We start from the raw sequence: 27,822 nt of genomic DNA on the forward strand, positions 1-27,822 counted from the left end.
GCATTTTGAAACCCAACTTCAATCAGAATAGAGCTGGGAGGGACCTCGGAGGTCTTCTAGTCCAGCCCCTCCTGCTTATGCTGGAGACCCTCTACCATTTCAGATAGGTGGCTACCCAGTCTTTTCTTTAAACTCTCCAATGATGAAGCACCCACAACTTCTGAAGGCAAGCTTACTCAAGACAAGATGAATGATAGATGCTAGATAAAGGGGAGGGGGAGCAATCCCCCCCCCCAGCCCTTTTCTCTTTACCTTAAAACTGACCTACAGGAAAAGTAGACACCCCCCCCCCCCAAAATGAAGAACATTCTGCTTGCAGCATAAACAGCTCAGGTCACAGAAGACATTTCACTGTACGCAGACCAGCAGCTCCGGGGAAAATGGCACAGGTTGGGTGCAGGGAGATCTAGTGCAGAATCTGGCCTGGCATTTGATCACCTTCCCCGAGTGCTCCTGAGGGCCAAGTTTCCAACTTGCTGCTCTGCAGGACAAGGTGCAATGCCAACTTGCCAGGACGGACTCTGGACAAATAGATTTAAACCACGAGAACTGAAGGCCCAAGGCCTCCAAGTCAGCCGTGGCCATCAACACTGGTGGTAATGAAGCGTCTGCATGAAAACAAGCAAGCTCAGACCACACCAAGGACCCCTTGTTTCAACCCTGACCTTGCAACCGGCCACCTCACCAAACACACGTTTTCCAGGATCGTGACATACCCCGTTTTAGTCTGAGGCTCCTGAACACAGAAGCAAAGTTCAATCATGGTTTAGCCTCAAAACCTCTTACGTGACTTAAATGCGTGCTCCTTTGGCCCTGGCCTGGAGCCTACTCTGAGCGCCCACACTGTCGGCTGCTTCCTCGGTCACCAGGGCTGGAGAGGCAACAGGTGCCTGCCGTGTCTTCTTGTTTTTTGTGGGTCCCAGTTCATGTGGAGCGGGGGACAGAACAGGACGCTCCTTCATTCATTGCCTCAGACTAGCTCGCCCCTCTCAAGCACAGGGGTTCTCCTGCAGCAACTATTCCTGGGTTCCAGCACCGCTTCAGGACACAAGCTCAGTCCTTGTTTGCTCAGAGCTAAAGAGCACTTTTTTTACCTTTTAGAATATTCTTTATTGGATTCAGGAGCAACGATCTTCGAATACACTGGAATGTGTCATACGGGCTTGTAAGTAATTATTTTGTAGGATTCCAAAACCTTATTTCAGTGTCACCTTCAATATCGTTTAAGAGTAAATTGCATTTGACAATAGAATTAAACTGAACCCCATATTAAGAATCAGGCAGACAAATCTCCAATTGGTATGATTCGTGGCCCCCACCCAGGGCTCTCTGGACAGAGGGGTTGGTCTTCTTTAGCAGGCGAGCACAGCCCAATGCATTCAAGGTGCCCAAGGCTTCCCTGCCCCCAAATCGAGATTTCCAGGGTCTCAAAGTCAGAGGAGCAGCCAGAAAAAGCTGCCCCTTATTCTTCCAGGTTCAAGAAAGCAGTGAAGAGGAGGGAGGAGTTTTCAGGCGAGAGCTGCACAAGCGTGAAAGCTTCCCCCGCCTCCGCTCAGAATCAGATGGATTGGCAAGGTCTGCACAGCACCAGAAAAGGGAGGCTGCTGGCCCTATTCCTCTCCCATGGTAGCAACCTCCTTGCCGCTGCATCTGGAACCAGCAGGGCATTCTGGGGTGGGACCCTCTGTGGAAGAAAAGGATGGGGTGGGGTGACAAGGCACCTGCCAAGGTGAGGCAGCTGTGCCAGAGAAGCAGGCAGTCTCTCCCTGCCTGAGCAGTTGGGACCTGGGAAATAAGGTCAGTGGGTAAACAAACGTCAACGTTCCCTGATGGCGAAGGCTGCAGCTCTCTCTCCTACTCTCTCTCTCTCGGCCTTGCTTGCTGCTTCCCTTCAGCAAGGGTTACAGGATCTCATACTTGTCCACGAGGAAGGTGGTCTCTGTGGAGAATCTCACAGGGCTGTTCCCATCCACCTGGGTCACTTTGGAGACCTGCGGAAAGAAAGCCAAGCAGTCCGTTGGGAGAGGCGCCTTGAGGCAAGACCCGCTGCCCACCCCTGGTCCCTCGGCTTGCCCAGGCACCAAGAAAAAGGGGGAGGGTTTGGCCTCGGTGAATGACAGGGGAAGCCTGAAACAACAGCCCTCCACACAGACAGGCCCAGGACGCCATTCAGTGGAGAAGCAGCTGGTCTGCCAGCTCCCTTCTGCCCTCCAAACAGAGCAAAGGAGGGGGCAGCAGTTGTCATTCAGCCCTGCCCCCCACCCCTGCGAGACACACCTGAAGGTTGCAAAAGTTCTTCTTGGAGACAAAGGAAACATGCACAGGGAAGAAGTCATTTGGTCGCCCTGCGATGCTGAACTCCAGGCTGCCGCTTTTGTTTTTGGCATCCACCACTGGCAAGCACCACTCGAGGAGGTTTTTTCGGCTATCGTGGCGGTATTCACCGTTAATCTCTCCAATGATGGGAGCCCCCACACCAGACCTAGACAATCAACAACGAGTTAGCTCTGAACTCCTCACCGTCCCTGAACTGGCCCTACTGGTACGTGGGAAGCTCCTGAGAGGGCAGGGCAATTACTCACGGCAAAGGGATGGCGATTACCACGTCATTTAACTCCAGGCTGTCCTCTTGCAGCTCATACTCAATGTTGACATCACAGCTGCTGCCGCTTTCTGAGGGCCAGCAATTAACTAGGATCCAAAAGAAAGCCAGCTGAAATGGTTCAAGCAAGGAGACCTGAATGTTCTCAGCAGGGACAGGAGGACGACACAGGCTTCCACCTCTAGGATGCCCGCTACTCCCTGAACTGAAGCAACTCACTGGTCAGCGGAATGAGAGACTCCTCCGTCGTTTGCAGCCGCCATTTCAGCACTCCCACGTCACTATTGATGGGGAATGACTTGTCTGGGTTTTTCAAGCCAATCACTGACTCCGACATAAAAAGCTTCTTGTCAACGTTGGGGTGAGTCTGAAAAGGGAGCCACCGGTCAGCCAAGCCACTCCACCCCAGAACAGATGTGCACAGCTCAAAATATTCCTGATCCTGCCCTCCAGCCACTTACCTGGAGCTGCACACCTTTTTTGTCCTCGTTCTCAACGTGGATGCAAATCCGAGCAAATTTTTCATCCAGGATCCGCAGCATGATCATGCCATGCAGCTCCATGTTCTGAAGCCCCCCATCCCGGCCACAGGTAAGTGAGATCTTCTCCTCTATCTTCATATGCACACTAGAAGAAGGGAGGAGCCAGGGGACAGGCGGCGTTAGGTGCCTCCTTGCTTCTAACTGGGCTTCCCAGGTTTTAACAGAGAGGCAGCCCTTCTGCAGCCCTGCCTCCTTGGCAGACAGGCCCACGTATCATCACTATATATTACAGCCTTGGCCCTAACAAGTTCACTGAAAACCCAAACAGCACTGTGCTAACCCACAGCGTGACTGGTTTCCTTTCCAGCTTGGGACAATGCTGAAGTAGATCCCAATGACTCGGCTATCAAACCAAAGGTTAAAAAGCAAAACCTAACAAAGCTCTCTGTACCCAAACTCCACCTGGCTGCTCAGCTCCTGCTTGGAAGGCCACTAAAGGTATTTGGCCAGGCTTCCTCTGCGCTTGGGCTAGAGCAGAGACCTGGATTCTGCTATGCACGATGCTGTGTGCCTCTCTGCGTTCCTGGGTAATACACATACCTCTCCATGTTAACGGGCGGAGCAAGAACAGCTGCTGTATTTGAGGAACGCTTGCCAACAGAAGAAGCAACAATATTTTCGCCTTCGGATTTTAGTTTATCCACAAAATTATCCACTTCCTTCCCTTTAGTGCCGAGCTTAAGTGCCTTGTTTGAACCAGAAGGTCTAAAGAAACAAAACAAAATGCACGAGGAGTTTTTTCCCAAAGGAAGAACACAGCAAGACCCTTCCCTGCTTCCCTTGCTCTGCACATGGCCCTTTGGAGTAAGAAAAACAAAAACAAAGACTTGTTCATGTGCCTCCCAGGCTCTTCCAGTGAGAGAAATCCCAAGGAACCGCAGGAAAGCTCTTAGGCTACGATCCATCAATGTATCTGCTACAGATCCCAACTAGATCATCACCTTACCCTATTTTAATTTGACTAATGCTTCTTTTACGTTATTTGGCATTTGAGCATTTCTGTAGATCATTCTGAATCTTTACGCAAGCAGGAAAACAAATATGACCCCCACAAAGCAATAGAAAGAGTCCTCGACTCAGTTTATTTAGTGACTGTACAAAGTTACAACGGCACTGGAAAAAAGTGACAGGATCACTTCCTGTGACCTTCTGACAAAATAAAGGAGGAAGCTATAGTCACTTAATAACCATGTTATTAAATTGCAACAATTGCAACAATTCGTTTAAGAACTGTGGCAAAAAGGTAGCAAAATGGGGCAAAACTCAACCACTCTCATCAACAGAAAGGGTGGTCAGAAGTCGAGGACCACCTGTAAACGTAGCCCCCTGACCCCTCCCTTGCAGCCCAATCCCCCTCCCACAACCAGTGACCCACCTCATTGGAGCCGGAGTTATTTTGGGCTTTTCAGACTCAATGATGGTTTCCGTGATCATAGCAGCCAGGGTGCCTCCTGAGGCGGCTGAATTGCCAAAGCCCCCGAATCCTGGAGCTTTGGTGCCCCGCCGCTCGGCCTCCCTCCGTGCCTGTTGCAGCTCCTTGGCCTTCCGGCGCATCTCGGCCTTCGCTTCTCGTTCCTGGGTCTGCAGAGAGAGAAGCAGGAACAGAACGAATTAGCAGCTTTGCTCTCCGAGAGCAGGGGGGGAAGACGCGGCCACCGTCCAGGAGAACCTGCCCACCTACCTCGCGGACGGCCCGGAAGACCTTCTCCTCGTGGGAGTCCATCTCCGTAAAGGTCCGGATCTGGGCCAGGTTGACGTTCTCCCGGTAGCCCAGCGCCACGATCTCGTCGAAGGCGAAGATGAGGTCGAAGCAGTGCTCCGCGATCTCGGTCTCCTCCAACGCCCGGCAGTACTCGGGGATCTGCAGGGGTCGGCAGGGAGGCTCAGGGAAACCCGGCCCGCTCCCCTCTCCGCCCAGCCCGCCGCCCGCCCACCCGCTTACCACCCTGGAGAAGAGCCGCAGCGTCTCCAGGTCCTCCAGGATGTTGCTGTTCTTGGTGGTGATGAGCACCATGTAGAGCTTCTCCAGCGGCTGGTACACGTAGCGGACGCTCTCCGTCTCCACGAAGGTGTGTTGCTTCCCCGTGTTCATCAGCTTGGGGAAGGCCGCCAGCAGCCCCTCGATGCGCGTCCGCGTCATCTCCACGAACTGGCGCGACACGATCGCCTTCCCCGCTTTCGTGCAGACCGCGGCGGCCAGGAGCACCTGCGGAGAGGAGGACAAGGCCCGGCACGCTCAAGAGGCGGCTCCGGAGGCCGCCCCCCGCGGGGAAAGCGCCGGCCCACAGCTGCCTCTCCGGGCCGGCCCCGCAGGCTCCTGGTCACGGGGCAACGGCGCGTCCCGGGCGAGCCTCACCATGGCGGCGGCGGCGGCGGCGGCGACCTCCCTGGAGCTGCTGCTGGGCTCCGCTTCTCCGCGGCTTCCGACTCCCGTACAAGATGGCGGTGAGCCACGTCTCTCAGGCGGAAGTGGCGTCATCGCGCAGGGGCGGTCGCCCCGAGGGGGAAGGCTGCCGGCTCTCGCGAGAGAGGGTTCTGGCCTCCCGTTGCCTGGCGACGGACCGGCTGCGGCCCGTGTTCCGGCGGTCCCCGACGCAGCATGAGCGGAGCTCCGCCGTCGCCGCCCGAGCCCGGGCTGCAGGTGCGGGGCCGGGCCGGGGCGCGTCCGGGATCTGGGCGCCGGCGAGCCGCCGTCCCTCGCGCTTCTCTCCTTTGCTTTAGACGCGGCTCGTGGAGAACCAGCCCTACGACGAGAGCCTGGACGTGAACGAGACGGAGGACGTAGCCAGCATCTACGCGCCCAGCCCGCCGCAGCCCGGTGGGTGCCCGGTGGGGGCGGGCGGGAGGGCCTGTCGGAGCCGCGCGCCGCCGCCCCCGTGACGCCGCCGTTCCCGCCTGCAGGCCCGCGCGCCGCGCGCCCCCCGTGCAAGGACAGCAGCGACGAAGACGAGGACGGCGGCGAGGCGGCCCTGAAGGGAGCAAGCACCCCGCCGCGCGCGCCCGGCTGGGACCCCGTCACCGCCCCCGACCGGCCCGTGGGCGCTCTGTTGCAGCCCGAAAAGAAGGGCGGTGGCCCGCTGGGTTCCGGCCGGCGCTTCAGCGGCCACGAGGTGGAGGACGACGACGAGGACTCCTCGGAGACCGACTCGGATGAGGACGAGGACGACGAGGACGACGAGCACGGCGCCCCGCTGGAGGGGTAGGGCGGGGGGCGGGGCTGGCGGGCCGAGGGGGGCGCAGAGGGGGGTGCTCACCCGCGCTGCCTGCCTCCTTCCCTCCGCAGGGCTTACAACTCGGCCGACTACGACTACCTGCCAGTCTCCCTGGAGGTGAAGGAGCTCTTCCAGTACATCCGGAGGTGAGGGGGCGGGGGTGGTGGTGTCCGAGGAGGGGGTGTGTGCCCTGGGCTGCACTCAGCACCTCCCGCCCCCCAGGTATTCCTCCCAGATGATCGACCTGGAGCACAAGCTAAAGCCTTTCATCCCGGACTTCATCCCTGCCGTAGGAGACATCGACGCCTTCTTGAAGGTGCCCCGGAGCCCACCTGGGTCCTGCCCACCTGATGCCCTGGGGGGGAGGTGTTTGCACCCTGGAACCCTCTCCTGGCTGCAGGGCCTCCTGGGGGAAATGCTCAAGGGACGTTGTGCAGGTTGGCCAGTGGAGCTCAGGTATTTGCTCTGCCTCTTTTGGACATTTGCAGAGATGTTGCTGAGGCTCATTTCTTGCAGGTTCCACGCCCGGATGGGAAGCCGGATAACCTGGGCTTGTTAATGCTGGATGAGCCATCCACGAAACAGTCAGATCCCACTGTACTTTCTTTGTGGCTCACAGAGAACTCAAAGCAGCATAATGTGGCTGTAAGTGGAGGAGGAAGGAAATGGGTAGGAAGCCAGCCCAGCAGGTCCAATCCACTGACGGGGCCGGTTTGCGTTTCTAGCAGCAGGTGAAAGTAAAGAGCCTTGAGAACGCGGAGAAGAACCCCAAAGCTGTGGACAGCTGGATAGAGAGCATCAGTGAACTCCACCACTGCAAGCCTCCGGCCACTGTCCATTACGCTAGGTCTGCCTTGAGGTCCCCCGAGGAGCCCCTTGACGCTCCTCGCCTTTTCCCTCGTTACCACCGCAGTGTCCCCCCAGGGGGAAGGGCTCACATAGGGTCTCCAGTTGGCCGGCTCTCAGGGCTGCTGCTCGCTGCTTGTCCTTTGCAGGCCAATGCCCGATATAGACACGCTGATGCAAGAATGGTCTCCCGAGTTTGAAGAGTTGCTGGGAAAGGTATAGTGACCTGCCCAATGGGTAAGTGCTGCCCCATATCCTACAACTGTTTTTTGGGGGGGCTTCCAGCAGGACCACGAGAACTGCTTCATGCAGAAAGCACCGCCAGCCCTAAGCCTCCCTCTCTGGCCCCCAGGTGAGCCTCCCGACTGCTGACGTTGACTGCAGCTTAGCTGAATATACAGACATGATCTGTGGTGAGTGCCCTGACCCCATGCCGAGCCTGGGGATGTCTGCCGAAGGCCTAAACCGACTGAACGGTTTAGGCCATTCTGGAACCAGACATTTCACCGACTGTCCAGCACTTGGCAGAGTTCTCTGGGTTCCACTTGAAGTTGAACCTGGAGCTTCTCTTTTGGGGTTTTTCTGCAGCCATGCTGGACATTCCTGTCTACAAGGGTCACATCCAACCTCTGCACACCCTATTCTCACTCTACTCTGAATTCAAAAATTCACAGGTAAGCAAGAGAGCTGCCACTGTTGCTACCCACAACAGCGGGACCTGCTTGAACAGGTCTTCCCTACTTGCTTTTACCAGGAGAGTCGAGAAGAAATGGTCTCCACAGGAAGCTGAAACCAGGTTCACCTTATTGGTTCATCTTCTTTTTCGCAGCACTTCAAGGCTCTAGCTGAGGGCAAGAAGGTTGCCAGCCCCCCCTCCAACCCACCCTCACAGGCTGGAGAGACAGATATTTTGAGCTTCACCTGAGCAGGTCACAGCATCCTGCCTCCTGTGCTTAAAGAAAGGTGCTGTTGACCTCAGGGGTATCTAAGACAGATTTCCAGCACCCATTTCCTTCGAGTGGCCTGGCATCCAGGTGATAAATCAGCGTAATATTTGTGCAATAAAGTTTTGCTGCAGATGTTGCTCTGCCTCTCTTGAGAAACATGGGGTGTTGCGTCTTGTTGCATCTTCCAGCACCTCTGTAGCCAGGTGGTTTGGGGCTCGGGGACAGAGCAAAGGCATTGTAAGGCTGTCCGTGAAACGGGTACAGCAGCCTGCTCTGCCTTTTTGTGCAACCCATGCCAGCACCCGCTCCCCGGGGACCGAGAGATTGAGAGTCTTTTTCATAGCAGCCTCACAGCCAAATCCAGGAGGGAGGAAAAACGGGGAACACCTTCACCACAGCCGTTTATTCATGAAGCGTAGCAGTTGCAAAGCTACAATCCTAAACTGAGATGTGCCTGGCAATAGCAAAGGGGAGGTTAGGAAGGCAACCCTCCTATTGGACGGAGAAACAGGGCGGCTGCTGGAATGGAGTGAAGGGCGAAAAGGACTCACCCAGTCAAGGTCAGCCTGGTGTCCAGGACTGGACCGGACCCTGCTGGGGGCGCCTTCGCCCCCCAGAGGGGCCCTCACCATCCTGTTCCAGTGTGAAGAGCAGAGAGACTCCTGGCATCTTTTGCCCGCCCTCCTCCATGCCTCACTTGCTTCTCTGTGCTGGGGCTGGGCATGGTGATAGTCTTCACAGCCAGATTTCATCGCTACTCATACTAGTGGCTCTATAAATATATCCAACGGTAAGAAACCGATCCAAATCTGCAGAGACAGAAAAAGAGGGTATGGAATTTGGTCCACAGCAGTTATTTTCCAGGGTTTTTGAAAGCCTTGGGTCTCCTTGAGACTATCCAGGAGCATGCAGGATCATCCCAGAGATGATTTTCTTCTAAGTTTTAAGTAGATTCAACTGCAATAAGATGAGGGAACAGGCAGGCGTACGTGAGTGCTTTTCACACAGCACTGAAGGCAGCTTCCTCTGGTAGCATGCCTGAAATACTAGGTGGCAGGAACGGTGCCATTGCCCTGCAGGACTGAATTTTGCCAAAGCACCCAGGGCTGCTAGAGGAACGAGGCTGGACGAGGTCAGGCTGATGTGGCCCCTGGGCTTTTCTTCTGAAAGCTCCCCCTCCCACTGGCAAAGCTGGGAAAAGGCCCTAAAATGCTACTTGGGGCAAACATTCTTGGTGCTCATCTCATGTCTCACTGGAGTGGTGAGTGCACAGCAGTCCTTTCCAGCACAAGGTGGAGCTGGTCAGTGCTGTCTCTTGAAAAGGGAATGTTCCCAGTATTTGACAGCTTCTCCTGCTACAGAATTAGGTGTATTAATTTGGTATTGTTAAATTCCTATGTTTCAGAACTAAACCGTGAGGCGCTTGGCCAAATGGATGTAGCTCCTCCCTCCCCCCAGCCCCCACATGGCAGGAGGGCTCACTACCTTGTTCAGAAAGGGTCAGGTGGGTTTTTGGGTCTGAAACAGCATCTTCACCTTGCTCTGCAGGAACACTGTTCACTCTACCTTTGGAGTAGAAGGAAAGAGGGCTGGAGCAGTGACTCATGCCTTGGCATGCCATCCCACCCCCGCCATCCTCAACACTCACTTTTTGGTTCTGGTGCAAAGTCGTTGAGTTGCAGGTTGGAAGGGAGGGATCTGTTTGCCCGTGGCAGGCAGGCTTCCTTCTGCTGTAGGACATTGCTTGGGAAATGCAGAGCGATTAGCTCTCGAATCCTCCCAGCTCCCCTACCCCCTTTCAAGGCAAGGCTTCAGGTTCCTGGGATTTTACCTTTCCCTGACCCCCGAGAGAGCTGACCGGGGCATTGTTCTCTGGGGATGTGCTTATGCATGCCACCATAAGCACATGGGTGGGTCTATAAACAATTCCCAAAAGAGGCCACAGAGCAAACGGGGCTTTTAGACTCCTCTGGCAGTCCCAGAAGCTTACCTCAGAGCAAGCTCTGCTGCTGGCCCATGTCCTAAAGAAGAAGAGAAAGGAAGGTGTTAGACTCCCAGCAAGGAAGCAGACCCAGCCCAGGCTGAAAAGGCACCTACCTGCTGACTTTTTGGCCGCCTGTGAAACAGTCCAGCTGATTAGCACCCCAAAACTCAGGAGTATCACCAGAGCTACAGCAGCTGCCCCCACCAGGGCCACCAGAGGCAGTTCAAGCTGGGTGGCCAGCAGACCTAGAGAAGTCAGAGATGCTCCCTGTCAGCAGGCCGCATGGCCTCATCCTGCTCTCTACTCTCTTGACACGTGGCCTCGTCCAGCCAAGCAAGCTGCCCCTCTGCCAGCTGGCTTTCCCTGGTCCAGGGTCACTCTGCAGGAAAGCTGCCCTAGCGCCTGGGAAGTAGCCTCGAAGAAATTTTTCCAGGGCAATTCAAGTGGCCGAATCTCTGTTTCCTACAAGCCAAGTGCAGGAGAGGCTGCCTGGGGGTGCAGAGGGCTGCACCCGACTGTTGGGACACGTGGGCCCTGGCTTGGCAAGGAGACAGGCTGGGGGGGGCTGTGTGAGGGCAGGGCCCTTTGCTGGAAGGAAGGCCTGGATCCTCCCAGAGGCGAAGGGAGGCCTTGTGTCAGGCAGTTCTTCCTTGGCGGAGGCTGCGGACCTGTCCCAACCCCGCCCCGGGCCCGTGAGCCCCGTCCAGGCCCCGCCCCCAGTACCGATCAGCCCACGTACCGGGGAGCGGAACGGAGGAGCTGGCTTCGCCCAGGTCGTTGGAGGCGCGGAGGGAGGCGTTCCGGGGCGGGCCGTGCAGTTGCACTCTCACCGTGTGGTTGGCGAGCCCGGGATAGGTCTGGGCGTCCAGCAGCAGGAAGCGGGAGGCATTGACCGTCACCTGCCCGTCCTGGTCCACCCAGGTCACGTCGGCCGGCGGGTTGGCTTGGACCAGCACGAAGACCACCAGCAGGAGGCCGGGCTCGCTCGCTTCACGGTAATGGGCGTCCACCTTCACGATTTCCGGCTGAACTGCATTCGTACAGAGGGCCGCAGCCGCGCCGGTCAGCCTCCATCCCCCTCCTTCCCTCCGGAGCCCCTGCGCCCCCAGCCGCCGCCCGCCCGCCCGCCGCGCTCACACTGCACGTTAAGGAGGACCGAGGCGGTGGAGACGCGCCCCGTGACCGGGTCGGTGGCGGCGCAGTCCAGCCGGTGGTCCACACGTCGCGCCGTGACCACGAAAGTGCCGCTGCCGTCCTCTCCCGAGGCGGCGCCGTCGCCGGCCGCGGCCAGGGGCCTCCCAGCTGCGTTGGTCTCCTGCCGCTGCCCGTTGAGGTACCAGGTGAGGTTGGGGGCCGCCGCCAAGCAGGTGAAGGTGCGGCTCTCGGCCTCCCGCAAGTTGCTCACCGACAGAGCCCGCCCGTCGATCCTGGTCTCCGACGTCGCCACCACGCCTGCGGCGGAGCGGAGGTTACCGGCCGGAGGGAGCCGTGGCCCGCGAGAAGAAAGCGCGCCGCTCGCCGCCCTACCTGGTGTGGCGCGCCGCAGCAGGAACGGCAGCAGCAGCAGCTGCAAGAGCGCGGGCGGGGGGCTCCCGGGCGCCGAGACGCCTCTCCGGCGGGGTGACCGGAGGCGGCGGCCCGGGGAGAGCAGCCAGCGCTCGGGGCGCGGCGCACCTAGCGCTGCGGGACACAGAGCCGCGTCCATCCTGGGCTGCGCGGCGAAGCGGGAAAGGCCGGAGCACCGCAGGCCGCTCACCTCCAGGATGCGGCAGCAGCGTCTGCAGCCGACCGGCACGTCAGAAATCCCGACCTGGATTTCTCGCTCCGAAGGCTCGCGATCGTGCCCGAATACCCGCCTTGGGCACCCCAGAGTTTCCGGCCGGCCGGCGGCGAGCTGAAAAGCGGTGCCTAGCGGGGGCCTCTTCCTCCCTCCCTCCGGGGCGGGGGGCTGTGCCGGAGCTGCTGGTCGGGGACCCGGGCGACAAAAACAGGCCTTGGTTCGTGCTCCCAAGCCGCGGGCTTTATTCAGCTGCCCTTTCGCGCGCCCCCTCCCCCCACAAGTCAGCCTCAGCAAGTTGTCTTCTCCCCTTTCGGGTGAGACTTTCTCATCACTTCCGACAACATCTGGTTGCAGAGGGCTGCGTAAGGGTTCATCAGCGCCAGCTGCCGGTGGGCAAAGACGCTGCCCAGGCCAGCCGCCTGCTCAAAGCTGCTCCGGGCCGCTTCATCCTGGCCTTGCAACCGCTGGATCAGCCCCCGTTGTACAAAACCTTGGCGCGCCACTGGGCCGGACCCTTTGCTGAGCTTCAGGGCTGCCTCCAAGTCTTCCAGCGCCTCTGATGGGATGGGGGGGGGGGAAACGAGTGAGTGCATTAAACAAACGTCGGGTCAGTGCCTTGTACAAAGAGGCACCCTCTCAGTGGGCTCCAAGAAACCTGAGCCCTTAATGGCAGAGGTGGGCCTGCCCTATGCACCCTTGTCCCATTCCCAGAAGCTTGGCCTGGAGGGAGGGAGGGAGGGAGGGATGGGCCTGTCCAGAGGGATGTTCTTGAAAGGCCCGTGGGATGGTCTCCTTCTGTTTTTCTGTTCTAGGTGCCTATTAAGTTTTGATTCCTTTTTAAAAAAAACATTGTGAGTCATGTTGTGACTCAGATAAACAATGGAGGGGTCTGAAAAGAAACAGGATCAAACAGGGAGAGCGGAACCTTAGTTCAGGAGGCTCCTGTCCAGCTGCCGTGTTTGCATGACCGATTATCTCAATGGGAGGGAACCCCTCTGGCAAGAAGACCTTATACTTCTAGAACAGCTACCGACAGTTTTGCTCATGGACCCAACAAGCCCCCCCATGCTTCAGATGAAGAGACTCAAGCCAATTCAAAGCGATGGTCTTGCTTTGTGCTTCTGGCTGAACCAGATGCCCTGCCTTAGCGCCTTCAGTGACTGCCATCCCTATCCCAGGCCAAGAGTAGCCATGGTCATCAGTGGAGGGAGAGGATGAGGGATGAAGCCCTGAGTGCACTTACTTGCCACATCCCCATTGAGCCGAAGAGCTTGTGCACGGTTGTTGAAGGCTGAGGCTCGCGTTGGGAGCAGCTGGATGGCTTGGTCCAACTTTTCCAGGGCCAGCTCCAGGTCTCCTCCTTCAGCTGCTGCGATTCCCTGGGCCTCCAGGTGAGTGGCTTGCCACAGCAGCTCAGGATCAAAGCCTCCTTCTGTCACCAGTGTGAGAAGCAGGTTCAGGAAAAAGGGGGCCAGCTCTGGCAACTAATAACCTTGAGAGCCAGCCAGATGCCAAAGTCACCCCAGAAACTCCCCAAGGCTAAGCTTTGCAAGAGGCCCTTGTAGCAGCCTAGCAGCCTTGCCTCCATGGTCACTTGGCTTGCTTTTGAAAGGCAGCCTGCCCTTCAATGGAAGGAAGCAACAGGTTAAGCCCTGCAGCCTCACAGCTTTTTGAAGCACGAACAAAGGTAGCAAGGGCCTGAAAGCAGCCTGCCAACCTTCTCCTCCCAGTCCCAATTTTGGAGAGTGGTGCACAGAAGCTCTCTGCCCACCAGCCCTTTCGAGTGTCTGGTTTGAAAATGATTTATGAGAAACAGGTTAAGGAATCTCTTATGATCCCAGAGATCGGAAGCATCTCCTTGCTCCCGAGAGCTTGCAAAGGAAGTTTATGAAAAAAGCACACACACACACCCTCCCCCAGCGAGTCATCACCTTCAACTGCTTGTTGTTTCCCCTGCTCCTCTTGCAAATCTTCATCAAAGGGAACATTTGGGTGGAAAATAGTTTCCAAAACTGCCTGATCATCGTTGATGGTAGCCATGTTGAAGCCCTGGCGAGTTCAGTGGGGATTGGGCCACTTCAAAGGTATCTTGAATGCTCTGGCTGGGGAGGAAGGGGCCGGTCCAGCAGCAGCCAATGGCCGCGAGGGAGGAGTGGGGCCGTGTCCGCTGGCCTCCTACAGGGCAGAAGGCAGTGAGGGACAGCTGCTAGGGGTGTGATCAGTAAGCTGAAGTGGGAGTGGGAGCCCCGTTCCACCACCACTCCCTTCCTGAGCATATTTGCCCAGACGAGATGGGCGAGCCCAAAAAGAGCAGGACCGAGGCTGTACAGGAGAGGAGCTCAGTGGAGGCAGGACTCCACCTGTTTGTCATCTCAGACAAACCTGCTGAACAGGAAACGTCGGCAGTAGAAGAACCATCTCACTCTAGAAGATGGGGCTTCCTGGTGCTGTACCGGAAGTAATGCCTGGTCTCCCTGGAGGGATGAATCCAGCCTTTGTGGAGAGCAAAGGCAGGTGCTGTGTTGGAGTCAGCACCCACCCACCCACCCCTGCCTTTGTGCCTGACAAGCCGAGTCAAATGGGGATGGTTTCCCCCTCTCCCGGCTCCCCTGCCCACCAGATGCTGCTGCTGCTTCTGCAGCAGAGGCCCTGTCAGAGGGTCAGCCAGAAGGCCCTGCTGCTCTTTGGTTATAAGCTGCCTTGAAAGGTACATACACGCGCCACTCCCTCTTGCCCAGGAGACATCAATCTGACTTGTGTGACTTTGGGGAACACCAGAGAATAGCAGTGGGCAAGTACAGTGTAATCCCCAGAAGGGCCAAACTGATGTGCTTTCCATTTTATGATCGGTTGATCATTAAAAATAACCGTGTTATGTATTACTGAGTACAAATGCACCCTTAGTTATAGAGAATATGGAGAAGAATTCCGCTTCCATCAACAAGACATTTCTCACATTGGTTCATCTGCTTGAAAGTAATGAAAACTCACTTTCTCCAGACCAAGCATGGAGGTGGATTCAACAGGGTTTTTGTTGCTTAGGCTTTCTGTGAGAAAATGCCACCGAAGAAAACAAACCCAAAATGGGAAAGCTGGTGCTTTTGCTTTCTCAGGCATCGGGATTCTGGAGGGAAGCGGCTGCTGGAGACTTTCGCCTTGGTTCTCCTTCAAAGCTCCAGGGGGGAGCAGGGCTGGGGGGGGGGGCATGTTTGTACATTCCCTTGTTTTGGGGATGCAGCATTGGGAGACCCGTGGACCTGACCAGCAAAGATACTGGAGGAATACAGAATTGGGAGGTCAATGGCTGCCTTGTGTGGGGGGGAAGGATTCTGTGATGCAGGTAAGGAGAACAACAGACTGGCCTGGGAAAAAGCTCAGCCCCAATCAAAAGAAACCGCATCTTTTGAAGCAATAAACTTGACATGTTTATTAATTAAACTATCACTTAAATAAAAAAGTGCATAGAAAATAAACATGTTTAAAAACTCCTTTTTTTGTACAACTATATACACTTATTTTTACATTCAGTCTTTCAGTCATTTCTTAAAACTATTGAAAGTACTTCCTTCATCCCTGTAACAGTGACAGGGAATTAACACTGATGCAGCACAAGCGACACATTTCCTCTTTTTAAAGAAAAAAAAAAACTCATTTTGGAAGAACACAAGAAAAAAAAGAGAAATTGGTTTTACATGATAAGTTGCTTTTTGTATGGATCAGAGCCCTGTTTATGTAGCTTTTGCAAAGTGGCTTGAGACATTAATTCACTACCTGTAGCTATTGAAGACGCTGAATCCAGGAAACACCACGGGCACAACTCTTGGCGGGGAGGCGAAGCTGCAAGACCTTATTAAGAGACCAGAAAGCGCACAATGCAAGCGAGGAGCTCCACCAACTGGAATCCAAAAAGAGGAAGAGGCGGAGGAGAGAAGCAAGTTGTACAAGGATTGACAATTAAACACAGAAGGTCAGGAACATCCACAGCCAAGTCTCCAGCCTCACTTCTGGGAGGCCTGCATACCCCACCCCACCCCGCCCTGTGTGCAAGTCTGCAATGGGAGCCGGGGCCAGGGAGGTGGCATCCACTGCCCATGGAGCCCTTGGCATGTTGTTTTTCCTGCCTTTTCAGCAACTGGAACACAACCATTATCTAAAGGGTTAAAGAGAATTCAAAGCCAGGCTTCAAGACACAATGCAGTACGATATTAGTTCTATAGATACCTTATTTATAGTCTTAAAAACTTGCAGGCATGTGAGGTTGGGGTGGAGAGCAGGAGATGAGCCAGCAGCAACCTGGCCAAATGACGTGATTCTGCACAGAGGGTGAATTTGACGGAAAACCCAGTATTGCTTCACAACAAAGAAGAGAAGATTCTTGCCCAGCCCTTTACAGTGACCCGCTTTTCCTTTAAAAAAACCAAAACCTTTAAAGGGTGGACTGACTTAGTATTTTTAGATCTCACGATCTGTCAGTTCTTAGAAAGATACATTCATATTTGCAGGAAGCTGCCCTGCCCAGCGTCCTTTGCCCCCTTCTCCCTGCTGCCCTGGAGAGGCAGCCTCCCCCCTCGGGTGCAGCATCCTGGGGTTCAGCTCTGCTGCTGCTCAGGGCAGCCAGATTGGCAGCAGCAGCAGCAGCAGGAGGAGGAGGAGGAGGAGGAGATGCCTGTGAAGGGGGACCCAACCAAACTTGGCTGGAACCAAAATTCGGAGTCGGCTCAGAGCATCCTTCAGAGAAGAGGGAGGGCTCTTCTAGCAGCCACAGGGCAACCCGGCAGCCCAGACGGAAAGAGCCTGCCTCCTTTTAAGCCCTCCGCCCCCGCCCCCCTTGGCTCCTGCCTCTTTCTCCCAAACTGCCCACACTGGGGACGAAGGCCTGGCCAGCCTGGGGCAGCAAAGGTGGCGGTCAGGAGCGCCAACTCCTCCTTTCCAGGAGACTGGGGGGGGTAGCAGGCGCCAGGGCTTAGCTGGAGCAAGCCGGGATTCTGCTCCCTTTGGAGAGATACCACGCACAGCGTATCTGTCTTGCCTCCAGAGGAAGCCAGGCCAGGGCACACCTGGTGAGAAACCAGATGTTTAATCCTCTGACCTGAACCGAGGCAGGAGGGAGAGGGATCCCAGCGGTTTGGCTAACATCCAGGGAGAGTCGACCCCTGGAGAACAGAAGGCCCACCAAACAGTTGCATCCTCTCTGAAAATGGGAGGACGCTTCCTAAGGGGCAGCCGGAGCAGCACCCAGGAAACTCTCCTTTTCCCTCCTGAGGGAGGATCAGGATATGCCTGACCCAACCTTGGAAAGACCATCCTACTAAAATAAAACATTCACCCTTAAATTGGATTCTTTTTTAAGTCAAGATGCAACCGTGACTGAAAAAATAGTCTCCTAAGTGCTCTTTCCTATGAAGTGCTGCTCATAGAAAAATATACAAAATGTATTTACATTTATAAAACTTTTAAATACTAAAATGTAAACAGAACCAAGGAAAATCCAAAGACTTAATTCGAGATGGTGCAACTGAAGGAGGCCATTTCTAGAAGCTTGGAAAGGGGAAGTCCGGGGCTCCCTCGTCTCCTTGGGAATGCAGGGGCTGCTGCTGCTCCTCCTCCTCTTCCAGCACTTTTCCTCCCCGGAGAACAAGCTGCATCCGGGGTGCTCCAATTCCACTACATTTCTGGCACAGGACGGGGGTGGGTGGGGTGAGGGGGGGTCAGTTGTAAACGTTCAGCTCTGGGACAGAAGCTCCTTCTCTAAAGGTCTGCTTGTCCTCCTGAAAGATCCCAAGGACGACACCTGCCCAAACGGCTGCCTTGGGGTTCCTCCCCACGGGACTGGTGGAGACCCACCGCTCAGCCGCCAGCCCAAGCTGGAACGTGAGGGCAAGGCCACACATTCCAAACTTGAAGAGCAACCAGGTGGTCATGCCAGCTGGGCGCAGCCTTGGTTGCTGCAGCCCACACGCCCGTTTTCCTAGTCCCACAGCACACCAAAGTCCACTTCACTCCGAGCAGGGTATGCCCTGCCAGATCAAGCCAAGGCATCTGTGGCTGTGGAGGGGCACCAGCACCCGACTCTCCTCTGCCCACTGCTGTGGCTCAGCTCGGCTGCTCAGTTGAGGAAATGTCGGCATTTCTTGGCACCGCAATTGCAGGGCAGCTTGTTCCTGGCATCTTCAATGGGAAACTTGTAATCATAGGTGAGCTCTTCACCACGGTAGATTTTGCGCATAGCGAAGATGACAATGTGCTTCTGCCCATCAATGTTGATGACTCGGGAGTAGCAGTTGGGCTCACAAGAGTGGTTGATGAAACGGGCTGCGTTCCCATGCATGGTGGCATCCACGACTTCCGTGTCGTCAATACGGAACATGTAGCAGCCGATGCCCTGGGAGACAGAGAGCGGGCGTGGCAGTGAGGTCTCCAGAGGCGCTCCCGGCCATCTGCCTGATCAGATGGGAGGACCCTACCGGAGCCACGAGAAGCAGGGGCTAGCCACTCACTCACCTTGCTGTCATAGTATTTCTCGCGCTTGTCAGTTAATATGGAGCGAATCACGTTGCCTGCATATTCAATCACCATCTCCCCTGCATCAATGTTCCTTTTGCAGAAGAGGCCCCGTCCGTGGATAGGAGACCTGGCAGAGGACCCAAAGCTGACCAGCCTCGCACTGTGGCTGGGGGCGCCTGGCAAGCGAGCCTGCCTCCCATCACTGCCCAGGTCAAATGGTCTCCCTTGGTCAGTTAGCCTGGGTTTCTCCTCCCGCCACTTACCTGTAAACCCCAACCGCCTCCTTGGAGGTCTTCCTCAAGTGCCGGAAGCGCATGGGCATCGGAAGATCCATGCTGGTGGCCCTGCTGAAGGCAGAGCAGGAAGAGGCTGCTTGAGGGCTACGCCTGATGACATAAGCACTCACGAGGCAGCGTGGCAGGACCCGTCCTCCCCTGGCTTCCTTTATGAACTTACTACCTACCGCCTCGTGTCTTACAGCTCGGGTGCAGGAATCCAAGCTCCCTCCTCCCATCTACAATGATCTACAAAAACCACCACCTGATGGCTTTACCCTCCTGTTATGTACCGGGCAGATTTCAGCTGCACCTCCTCTTCCTCCTCCTCGTTGGGATTGTACTGTGGGGGCTGGCGATGCTTAGAAGCCAGGAAGTTGAACATGTCAAGACCAGACTTCCTGCAGTGCAGAAGAGAAAGGAGCATTACGCATTACATGGAGTGCCACGGCAGCCGGGTTCCAGCTATGCTCCAGCTCAGACAAGAACAGCAGCAGCCCGGGAGGGCTGGCCTGGCCAAGACGCCTTATGGCTCCTCACCACTTTGCTCTGGCCTCAAAGAACTGATCTCCCTTTCCCCCCTTGTCCCTTGCGCTTCTTGTCTTTTAGATTGCCTGTCTTTCTCCTTTAACTGCTCTGAGCCACTGTGGAAGACTGTAATTGTCTGAAAAATGGGATAAAATACAACACATGAAGAACTTTTAAACAAAAAAGAGGCAAGCAGAGAACAATGTGGGGGGGGGGAAGCATGTGGTGCACACCCCAAATTTTTGAGAAAGGGGGTGACTTTATGCTTCCCCCTCTCGCCGCAAGGCCCTAAGACTTCTCTTGCAGCCGCCGCTGCCACCGCTTGGGGAGAAAAGGGGGTGGAGCAGGACGCCACTTGCCTGAGGTGCCCTTCAGCCCTGGCAGAGCCATGCGGGTTCACGGGAGGGTCCTTGGCCTCCTCTGGCTTGTGGAACCTGAACTTGTAGTTGGAGCAATGCTTGGCTCCACAGAGTTGCTCTATCAGGAACACAACAGCATGGTGGAGAATGCCGAGCATCTGCAGCCCACTCACACCTGGAAGAGGGAGAGGCGGGAAGAGCAGCCGTGGCCTCAACTGAACAGGGCAAGGTAGATCAGGCTAAGCCCAGCAAAGGCCGAAGGGCTGGAGAGGCGGCAGCAGCAGCAGCAGCCACTCAAGGGAAACCTTTTCTGCCCAGTCAGCCTAGCGCCTGGCCTGACTCCAAGCTCTGCTCCCACCCTCCCCACTCCAGCCCTTTTGGAAACAGGGCAAGGGCTGTTCCGAACGGAAAGGGAATCGAGGGGCAAGGGCAGCAGCCAAGGGAGCCTGGCCCTCTTGGTTTCCCCTCCACACGCTGGTACCTGCAAAGGAGAGCTGCTTCAGGCGGGCATTCGACCGGGCTTCTTGCACTTTGTCTGTCAGGGACTTCCATGCTTCTAAGGGAAGAGAACAGCCAAGGAGTGAGCAGAAGGGGTGGCAAAGCTTCTCTCAGAACAGGACCTCCAACAAGGTTGCCCAAGCCCTTTGACGGGAGGCTCCGGGGCAGCGGCCCCTCTCTGGGGGCCTACCTTCCATACTCTCTGCACAGATCTGGAAGCCGTCGTCACTGGAGATTTCAAACACCAGCCCTTTCTTGGGCTTCTTCTCTGCAAGGCTTTCTTTCCGCTTCCGCTCCTGCTGCAGCCAGAACATGAGGGGGGAGCTAAAGCTTCCCTCTTCCTCCTCTTCTTCCTCTTCCACCTCCTCAGCATTGGAATCTGGAGGGGAAAAAGGCAGCCTCGTGACCTCTCGGCCACGCAAGTCACAAAAGACCAACTTCTAAGAGAAGTTCCCAGAAATTGAAGAGCAGCCAAGCAGGGACTGTGACATACAGACCTCCACGTCCTGCAGTTCTTGGGCGGGGCAAAGGGACGCCTGCCTTCACCTACCTGCACGCTCCAATTCCTTTGAAGAGATCAGGGTTGGCTGCAGTTGTGGGTGAGGCTGCAAATGCCTGTGGAGAGGAGGAGCGTTGGAAAAGGCTGAGAGACCCATTTCAGCTGCGGCCCTTCAATATTACGGAGAGGCACGCTAAGTTTTGGAAAGTTTTCTGGGAGGCATCTGTTTGGTGGGAGAAGGGATTTGCAATGGAAGACCTTTGGCCGCAATGCTCATCCGCTCTTCTGATGCCTCATGAAGCCTCACAGATTCTATGGTGCTGAACACTCCGCCCACGTGGACGTTTCCAAAGGAAAGAATGGAGCTCTGTGTCCCTGGCTGGTTTGAAGCCTCCCCTGACCTTTCTGCCATGCTCAGAGGCACCAAACCGAAGAACGATTCTTGGCTAGAAAGCCAGTGGGGGTGTGTGCAGGGCCTTGGCCCCTTCCTCCTCCCACCAGACTTATTATATTAGCCCACTTACCCTGCTGGTTTGTGGGCTGGCTGCAGCACGTCTGTTGCCTCGTCTGGCTGCACCCTCAAGGGCTGGGCCCTGGAACACAAGCAAGCAAGCAAGCGAGAGCTTGGAAGTCAGGCTTACCACCGACCCAGCGATACCCTCCCTGAACTAGGTGACTTTCATGGGTCGGGGAGAGGTTGGTTCCCAGAGCAAACACTGGCGAAAGCACCGGGGAGGCTTTCCAGTCAACCCCTGGGCTCCCCAGGGTGCTCTTACAACCAGCAAGGCCATCCAAACCAGTGCCCCGCCCCCCGTTGATCCGGGAGCAGGGCAGAGGAACGTGCTTCTCAGCACTGAGGGGCCTTCTGGGAAAGCGGGGAAAGTCAGGGCTGCAGCTCTCTCACTCACCCTCCGCCTGGGTCCTGGGTTGCCACCCTCGTGCCTTGTGGTGGAACGCACTGGCCAGGGAAGCTGTTCCAGGATGGAGGCGCCCTGGGTTTCTTCCCGGATCCTTTGCTGCCCAAAGGGGACGGCAAGCGCTTGACTTTGGATTTGGCCCTGGTGGGGCCCAGCACAGTGGAAGGGGAGCCCCCAGGAGAGGCTGTGGGGACACAGGGAGCCGGTCTGTTTCGCCCCACAGCTACCGTATCCATCAGCTGGGGGAAGTCTGAAAGGGCAGCTGCCTGTGAGGGGGTCAGGTCCAGGTGAGGTGGGGCTGGCCCAGCTTTGCAAGCCAGAAGCTGTGTGAGAGGAGGCTCGGCCTGGTAGGCGCTTCCAGCATCGGCAGACACGGCCTTCGAGGGAGGCAAGACAGAGGTGCCGGTGACTACAGCAGCCGTCGCCAGCCCTGCAGAGGCAGACTGGCCCAGCGAGACCTGCTTATGTGGTGGAAATACCCTGGAAGCTGGTGGCGGTGCTGAAGCCGGCTGCTCTGAGAGGCTCAGCCCTTGTCGCGTGGCTTTGATTAACAGGCTGCTGAGGGAGTTCATGTCCGAAATGCCTGGCACGTCAGAGCCCCCTTGTCCCAACAGGTGGGGCAGGACCGCTGGGCTGGGGCCAGGTGCCGGCAGGGGGCCCACATTCAGCCCAGGTGGAGGGGAGGCTATGCTGGGAGACGCTCCGAGGGCTGCCTCTGTGGCAGCCGTCCCCACCTCCTGGGGCAAGAGAGGTGCCTGCTCGAAGTACATGAGCCCTGGCTTGGAGCGCTTGACCATGCTGGGCCCAGTTCGGGGGCATGCGGCTCCCAGATCGAGCAGGCCTGGGTGGCCAGGCGGGGAGGACCGAGGGAAGTTCATGGAGGCCAGGTCAGAAGGCGCAGCGGCCGAAGGAGATGACTTCTTGGCCCTTCGAGAGTGCAGCCGTGCAATGGGCCGCTTCTTGCTGAGGCCGGTAGGAGGGGTGGCGACTGCAGGCCCAATATCTGCCCTGGGATTCACCTCGGGGTCAGGCAGCTGCTGGACTCCAATCAGAAGGCTCGAGGCAGCGCTGCCGAGGGCTGCCGGGAAGCTGCCGCTGCCGCTGGAGGGGCTGGGCGAGAAGGAATGCAAGTGCTGCTGCTGCTGCTGCTGCTGGGGCATGGGCCGCAGGCCTTTGCTGGCCGCGGGAAAGAGAGGCCTGGCAGAGGGCAGGGCAGGGCTCAGGCCTGCAGCCAGTGCGAGGCTGGCTGTGTCCATTGGGCCCAGCACAGAAGCCCCGGCCTCCATCCCGGCTGGCCCAGAGCTGACGGGAGAAGTCAGCTGGATCTTTTGGGTGAGGCCGTTGGGCAGCGTCTGCAGGACGTACAGAGGCTGCATGTTCTGGTTGACCACCAAGAGCTTCTCTGCAGCAGCCTTCAGGTGGAGAGGGGAGCTCTGCACAGCAGCCGTGGAGATGGGAGACGGGCCGGGCTTGTCGGGGCACTTGGCCCATACTTGGGGTTCTGGAGGGGAGGGAGGGAGAAACGGGGAGGTCTTGGCTGGCCGCGAGACCAGCTTCTCTCGGTCCACAGGGTGGGCTGGCCAGGTGCTCTGCTTCCAGGTGGCTCTGAATGAAAGGGTCGGGGGTCAGAGAGCCCTCAGGGCTTGGGGCCACTTGTGGGCTTAACAACGCTGGCTCTGCTTCACCGGAGGAAACCTTTTCTGTGACCGTCACCCTCTTCTCTGCGGGATCTGAGGACGGGAGAGTTAGCATTGATCTCTCCCCTGAGGCGGCGAGGGAAGGCTCTGGAATGACGGCAAGTCTGCCGTGGTTCTGACTGGGGACTGCAGGGCTCCGGGTCGTCAAGACCGAGAGGTCTGAAGGCAGCTCCAAGGGCAGCTCAAACTGTTCCTCTGCTGAAATGGAAGACGAGACGCTGCTGTCTACCGGCTCGGCTGTTGGCAGCTGCTGGGAAAAGACTTCAAAGAGCGCCATGTCTTTGCCCCGATTGCTGTCGAGGCCCAGACCTTCTCCCAGAGTCAGGAGCTCCGAGGACGAGGACTCCGGGCTCTCCCCCAGGGCCTGCATCGAGGGGGTGTTTTTCAGAACAAAGTCCATGATGTCTGAAGGGAGAATATTCCCACAATCGTCGCTGTTGTTATTGTCGGAGTCGGACTTCAGCAGTTCTGGGCTGAATGTATCCAGCAGGTTCTTCTCAGAGGGCTCCGTGTTGGTACGAGGACGACGGCTGACGGCTTCTAGGGAGCTCAGCTGAGCTTCCAAAGAATCTTGACTTTTGACCCGGCAATTCTCCATTTTGGGATCAGCTGTTTTATGGCCAACTGAAGTCTTGGTCGCTTGCATTTTCTCCCCACTATCTTCACTTCGTTCAAGTTTTAAGCTTTCTGTTCCATTTTCTTTGCCGCTCCTTTTGTTTCCTGAATTGATTTTCCTCGTTGTTACTGTGGTGCTTGCATCGCTTTCTGTCCCATCATCCACACCATCCAGCTGAGAGATTTTGGGGAGACTGATCTGTTCCTCTTCACGGAATAAACTATGCGAAGCCATGTGCTCATCTGAGCTCGAGACAACCGTTCGGGTGAAGTTGTAGTAATACAGGTCTTCTTCATCTGATGTGCTGAGGTCATCGGCACCGTCTACCTGGCCTTCAGCAGACCGCCTGCCCCTCTTCTTGCCGGTGGAGTTGCTGTAGAAGGGAAGGTCTTCCTCACCATATGACCTCACGCCATACAAAGGGGTCAGACCAAAGAACATGTTGGATCGGGCACGTGCACTGCGCCGAGGGTATCGCCGCTTGTAGGACCCATCTTCCTGCTCTTTGGCTCCATCCTGGATCATCAAGCCGCTGTCCTGGACAGGCAGATTTGGGTAAGAGGGGTCGCTGGGGGCCACTGAGCAGGAAGCAGAGCTCTGAGTGTCTGGGACAATACAGTCACTTCCCGAGTGCTCTGGAACGGAAGCCGGCTGGGGCCCAGATGGGCAACGCTTCGGCTGAGACTCCGCCTCGCGCTCTTTCTGAACATTTTTGGACTGGGTCTCACCTTCCATCTTGAGCGGAGTGAGGGTGACTTTTACTGTCCGCTTTTGTGAATTCTGCAAATCCTTTGAGGCGGCCATTTCACTCGGGAAAGAAGCTTTGGGTGTCTCCTGGCCAAGCACATTATTGTCAATGAGTTTCTCAACAGCAATGCTGTTATATTGCTGCTGATTAATATGCTCAGATGTCATTGCCTGATGAACAAATTCTGTCTCTGCACATTCTTTGTGGCTACTTGGGAGGACACTTAAACTTCTAAAAAGCTTACTAGAATGTCTCTCTTTTGTCCCCTTCTTCATTTTTTGTCTCCTCTCTCTACCCACAGAAGATACCGGATCGTTCATGCAAGGAGATCGATTACTTGAAAATGGTGAGGTCTTTGCTTCAGGGGTTTCATATAAGCAATTTTTGTCTGTCTGTGTTAGATGCCGATCTTGTTCCTTCTTTGGGGCATTCTGATGCAACACTGCAGAAACTATGGATTCTTTGGGAGAAAACAGTGCAGAAGAGGCCTCTAGGAACTTCCCTCCCTTGCTTGGGTTTCCTTCTGGGCCAGATATGCCCTGTCCATGGCAGCCTGTTTTTGAATTCCCACAGGAAGCACTCGGATCTTTGGGGCTCAGCAGCTTCCCCTTCTCTAATTTGGCCGAAAAGGGCCCTCCAGAAGGCCCAGTTTCAAAGGAGAGGGATCCCTCCCGAGGAGAAGCTCCTCTGCCTCCGCTTGTGGTGGCCAGACTGGGAGGGGTAAAGGTGTCCTGCAGAGCAACATGCACGGCTGCTGGTCTCACAGAGTGTTCGGTACGTTTGAGGCTCACGTTGTGCTCTGGGACGGGACTCCTGCTGGGTCCGGAAGAGATAGTGCTGTGCTGAGCATGAGTGGCCCCAACTCTGGTGGGAGGCAGCATCCAAGGCCTCAGCGGCTGTGAAAACAGAGATGCGCTGGGCCTCCGGGAGCCAATGCTCCGAAGTCCAGAGGATAACAGAGGGTCTCCCACGGTTACGATCTCGTGTGGCACCGGGGTAGGGCTTCCTAGGGAGAGATAATTTTTTAAAGAAGAAAACTGAACACAACGATTCTCAAAGAAACCCGATCCCCAGGGCCAAGCACTTCTTATCCCTAGCTCAGCTCTGCTTTTCCCTCAGACAAATCTTTCATCATTAGAAAGATAGGCTTTGACTCAACACACGAGGACAGGGGTCCCCAAACCTGGCATCGCTGGCTGGAGAATTCTGGGAGTTGAAGTCCATAGGTCTTAAAGTTGCCAAGTTTGGAGACCTCTGCACTAGGACTAGGAAAGTAAAGGGAACCAAATTTCTCCCCAACTTTGAATTACAATAGGGCTAGTTTAGTGTTATCTGGAAATACTTTTTAAGGGTTTAAATTAAATAAATATCTGAACATAGTTTTTAAGTAAGAAAAAGAAAAATTCCATATTCTAAAGCTGTCAAAAGCCATCACAGAAAGAAGAGTTGTGAGTCAGACCTGCAGAAGGCAATGGCCTCGAACCAGGAGTTCGCTGGGAAGGAGCAAAACCTGGCGTCCTGATCCGCAGAGCCTTGAAGTTCTGAGAATGTGGAGAAAGATCTGCAGAGGGAGCGTTTAGGGCAGCCGGTGCTGCACGGCCATCTCTGGGTGGAATTTCTGCTGCAGGAGAAAATAGGACCATCATTCAATTTGAATTACAGTCAAAACGTATTTGAACTGACTATTTCCGGGGGGTCAGAAAGAAGCATTTCTTCTCAATAGCTTATTTTTCCATAGGAGAGGGAAAGGGCCCCCGCACCACCATCAACTGAAAGTGAAAACTATACATGTTGGGAAGGATGATTTTATGAGTAAATATTCCTCTCTTCTACGTCAGTAACATTTCTGAGAAATCCCACCTGCCCTTTTGTTCTCCATTAGGCAAGAGAGGCTCAACTCTGAAAGTAGGAGTAATTTAAATGCCAATTTCTAGAAGCCGCACTGACCACTCAGCCCCTCTCTGCCTTCCTCTGGAGTTAGAAAGAAATAGTTTTGCAGGGGACATTCTCAGCCCTCAACTCAAGAGATTTCTAAAAAGGAACTGCCCAGGCAAGAGAAGCTGTGGATGGAAAAGGTAGCGGCCCCCTTGATACCACTGTTGCCCCACACCTGAAAGTGACACTGGGCTGTGGACAATGGTCCGGTTGTCATCATGTTCCATGGTGCTGTTAATGTCAGAGTCTAGGAGAGGAGGACGGCATTCCATGATCTTGCACGTGTAAACACAACGTTTTCGAGCATCAGTTGTGCTCCAGTAAACCCGGGAGCACCTGGACAAACAGTATATACATCGGGTAAGTGTTGGGACAATAACATAATTTTTCTGGAAATTTTGAAGCCACAGAAAAATGGACATTTTGGGAAAAAAACAAAAAACAAAAAAGTTTTAAGTTATCTTGTATCAACTTTAGTTTTCCACAAAATTACTTCATTTAATTTATATTGGCTAAAAAAGGTAAGTAATGTTACTAAAATAGAATAACTCAAGTGCCTTATCTTTCAATGATTATATGATGATTTTTCCTGCTCTTTTAAGTTGTTGGGTTGCCGGGGGGGGGGATCTCAAGCAGAGGATTACAAGAAGTTGCAAACCTGAGTACTTGGGACAGTCCCTTGTCCACCTTGCTTTGCAACTGCGGCTTGCTCACAATGTAAGAACGTGTAGGGAAGGCCTTCCTTTGTGCCCATTGTAAAAACCATGTACAGGGGAGGAAAGGGGTTTAGCATATGAATGCCGTACCTTCAAAGTACTCATTCTAAAGAAAGGTACAAGCAGTCCTCACTTAGCAATCTGCCTTGTTTACACCCGTTTGAAATTATGATGGTAATGAAAAACTAACTTTACAACCGATCCTTGCATTTACAACCTTTACAGGTCTGTAAAGCAAAAGAAAGTTGAAGTAGGACTGTTAAGTACAGTTGTGCTTCATTTAATTACCAAGCGGCCAGTTGCAATTGTGGTCACAAAATGAGAAACTACCTCGTATTTCATAATCCAATTAAAAGTGAACAATGAAAACTAGGGAAACAAAAAAAAGGGTGAGGAAACAAGGTTATTCTTTTTTGTTGTTGTTGTTTCTTGTGGAGAACCAGGCCAGCCAACCAGCCCTGCCCTGCAGCCCAGGTTTCTTCCTGAAAGAGCAGCTTCCACTTACTGATATCCAACTGGAAAGAGCTTGTCTTCGCAGTCAGAAAGGTCATTCAGGATGCCAAGACAGTCAATGCTCATCGACCCTACATTGAAGTAGAAGAAAGGCTGAAGCACAA

The 27,822-nt window shown here is 55.2% G+C and overlaps 5 protein-coding genes across 8 annotated transcripts in view; 1 reads left to right on the forward strand and 4 right to left on the reverse strand.

Moving 5' to 3' along the window:
* Positions 1 to 1,085: 1,085 nt before the first annotated feature.
* Positions 1,086 to 5,596, reverse strand: ARCN1 (archain 1 coat protein complex I subunit delta). Its single transcript, XM_026680999.2, has 10 exons — positions 5,501 to 5,596; positions 5,087 to 5,350; positions 4,826 to 5,005; positions 4,520 to 4,725; positions 3,685 to 3,849; positions 3,064 to 3,229; positions 2,822 to 2,969; positions 2,583 to 2,691; positions 2,278 to 2,482; positions 1,086 to 1,991 (listed from the first exon to the last, which is right to left on the reverse strand). Exons 1-10 carry the CDS (start codon positions 5,501 to 5,503, stop codon positions 1,902 to 1,904), a joined length of 1,536 nt encoding a protein of 511 aa, XP_026536784.2. The 5' UTR covers positions 5,504 to 5,596; the 3' UTR covers positions 1,086 to 1,901.
* On the forward strand, positions 5,457 to 8,305 carry IFT46 (intraflagellar transport 46). 4 transcript variants are annotated; one of them, XM_087969797.1, is made up of 11 exons: positions 5,457 to 5,589; positions 5,866 to 5,962; positions 6,046 to 6,343; positions 6,428 to 6,502; positions 6,579 to 6,672; positions 6,873 to 7,001; positions 7,082 to 7,203; positions 7,352 to 7,418; positions 7,555 to 7,615; positions 7,791 to 7,876; positions 8,032 to 8,305. In XM_087969797.1, exons 1-11 carry the CDS (start codon positions 5,584 to 5,586, stop codon positions 8,125 to 8,127), a joined length of 1,131 nt encoding a protein of 376 aa, XP_087825923.1. In that variant the 5' UTR covers positions 5,457 to 5,583; the 3' UTR covers positions 8,128 to 8,305. The 4 variants fall into 4 exon arrangements, with proteins under 4 accessions (XP_087825923.1, XP_087825922.1, XP_026536785.2 ...); XM_087969796.1 differs by having other exon boundaries at positions 7,085 to 7,203; XM_026681000.2 differs by lacking the exon at positions 5,457 to 5,589 and adding an exon at positions 5,628 to 5,785.
* Positions 8,306 to 8,533: 228 nt separating this feature from the next.
* TMEM25 (transmembrane protein 25) lies at positions 8,534 to 12,059 on the reverse strand. The gene is made up of 8 exons (XM_026681003.2): positions 11,661 to 12,059; positions 11,271 to 11,585; positions 10,873 to 11,163; positions 10,247 to 10,378; positions 10,140 to 10,170; positions 9,798 to 9,892; positions 9,635 to 9,715; positions 8,534 to 8,958 (listed from the first exon to the last, which is right to left on the reverse strand). Exons 1-8 carry the CDS (start codon positions 11,836 to 11,838, stop codon positions 8,885 to 8,887), a joined length of 1,197 nt encoding a protein of 398 aa, XP_026536788.1. The 5' UTR covers positions 11,839 to 12,059; the 3' UTR covers positions 8,534 to 8,884.
* Positions 12,060 to 12,131: 72 nt separating this feature from the next.
* Positions 12,132 to 14,271, reverse strand: TTC36 (tetratricopeptide repeat domain 36). The gene is made up of 3 exons (XM_026681006.2): positions 13,845 to 14,271; positions 13,157 to 13,345; positions 12,132 to 12,469 (listed from the first exon to the last, which is right to left on the reverse strand). The coding sequence occupies exons 1-3, from the start codon at positions 13,951 to 13,953 to the stop codon at positions 12,201 to 12,203; spliced, it is 567 nt and encodes a 188-aa protein (XP_026536791.1). The 5' UTR covers positions 13,954 to 14,271; the 3' UTR covers positions 12,132 to 12,200.
* A 1,043-nt stretch (positions 14,272 to 15,314) lies between these two features.
* Positions 15,315 to 27,822, reverse strand: part of KMT2A (lysine methyltransferase 2A) — a 36,230-nt gene continuing 23,722 nt past the window's right edge. Inside the window, 15 exon segments of the mRNA XM_087969795.1 lie at positions 15,315 to 18,295; positions 18,415 to 18,544; positions 18,681 to 18,764; positions 18,986 to 19,089; positions 19,576 to 19,754; positions 20,061 to 20,135; positions 20,268 to 20,456; positions 20,628 to 20,692; positions 21,101 to 21,169; positions 21,485 to 22,970; positions 22,973 to 23,005; positions 23,008 to 25,560; positions 26,014 to 26,175; positions 26,665 to 26,825; positions 27,711 to 27,789. Coding sequence (XP_087825921.1) covers positions 18,020 to 18,295; positions 18,415 to 18,544; positions 18,681 to 18,764; positions 18,986 to 19,089; positions 19,576 to 19,754; positions 20,061 to 20,135; positions 20,268 to 20,456; positions 20,628 to 20,692; positions 21,101 to 21,169; positions 21,485 to 22,970; positions 22,973 to 23,005; positions 23,008 to 25,560; positions 26,014 to 26,175; positions 26,665 to 26,825; positions 27,711 to 27,789 — 5,645 coding nt within the window. The 3' untranslated portion in view covers positions 15,315 to 18,019.

This window comes from Notechis scutatus, chromosome 7, assembly GCF_049901735.1.
Source record: "Notechis scutatus isolate UNSWTSFEM ecotype Mainland chromosome 7, rNotScu1.2, whole genome shotgun sequence".
NCBI classification, from domain to species: domain Eukaryota; kingdom Metazoa; phylum Chordata; class Lepidosauria; order Squamata; family Elapidae; genus Notechis; species Notechis scutatus.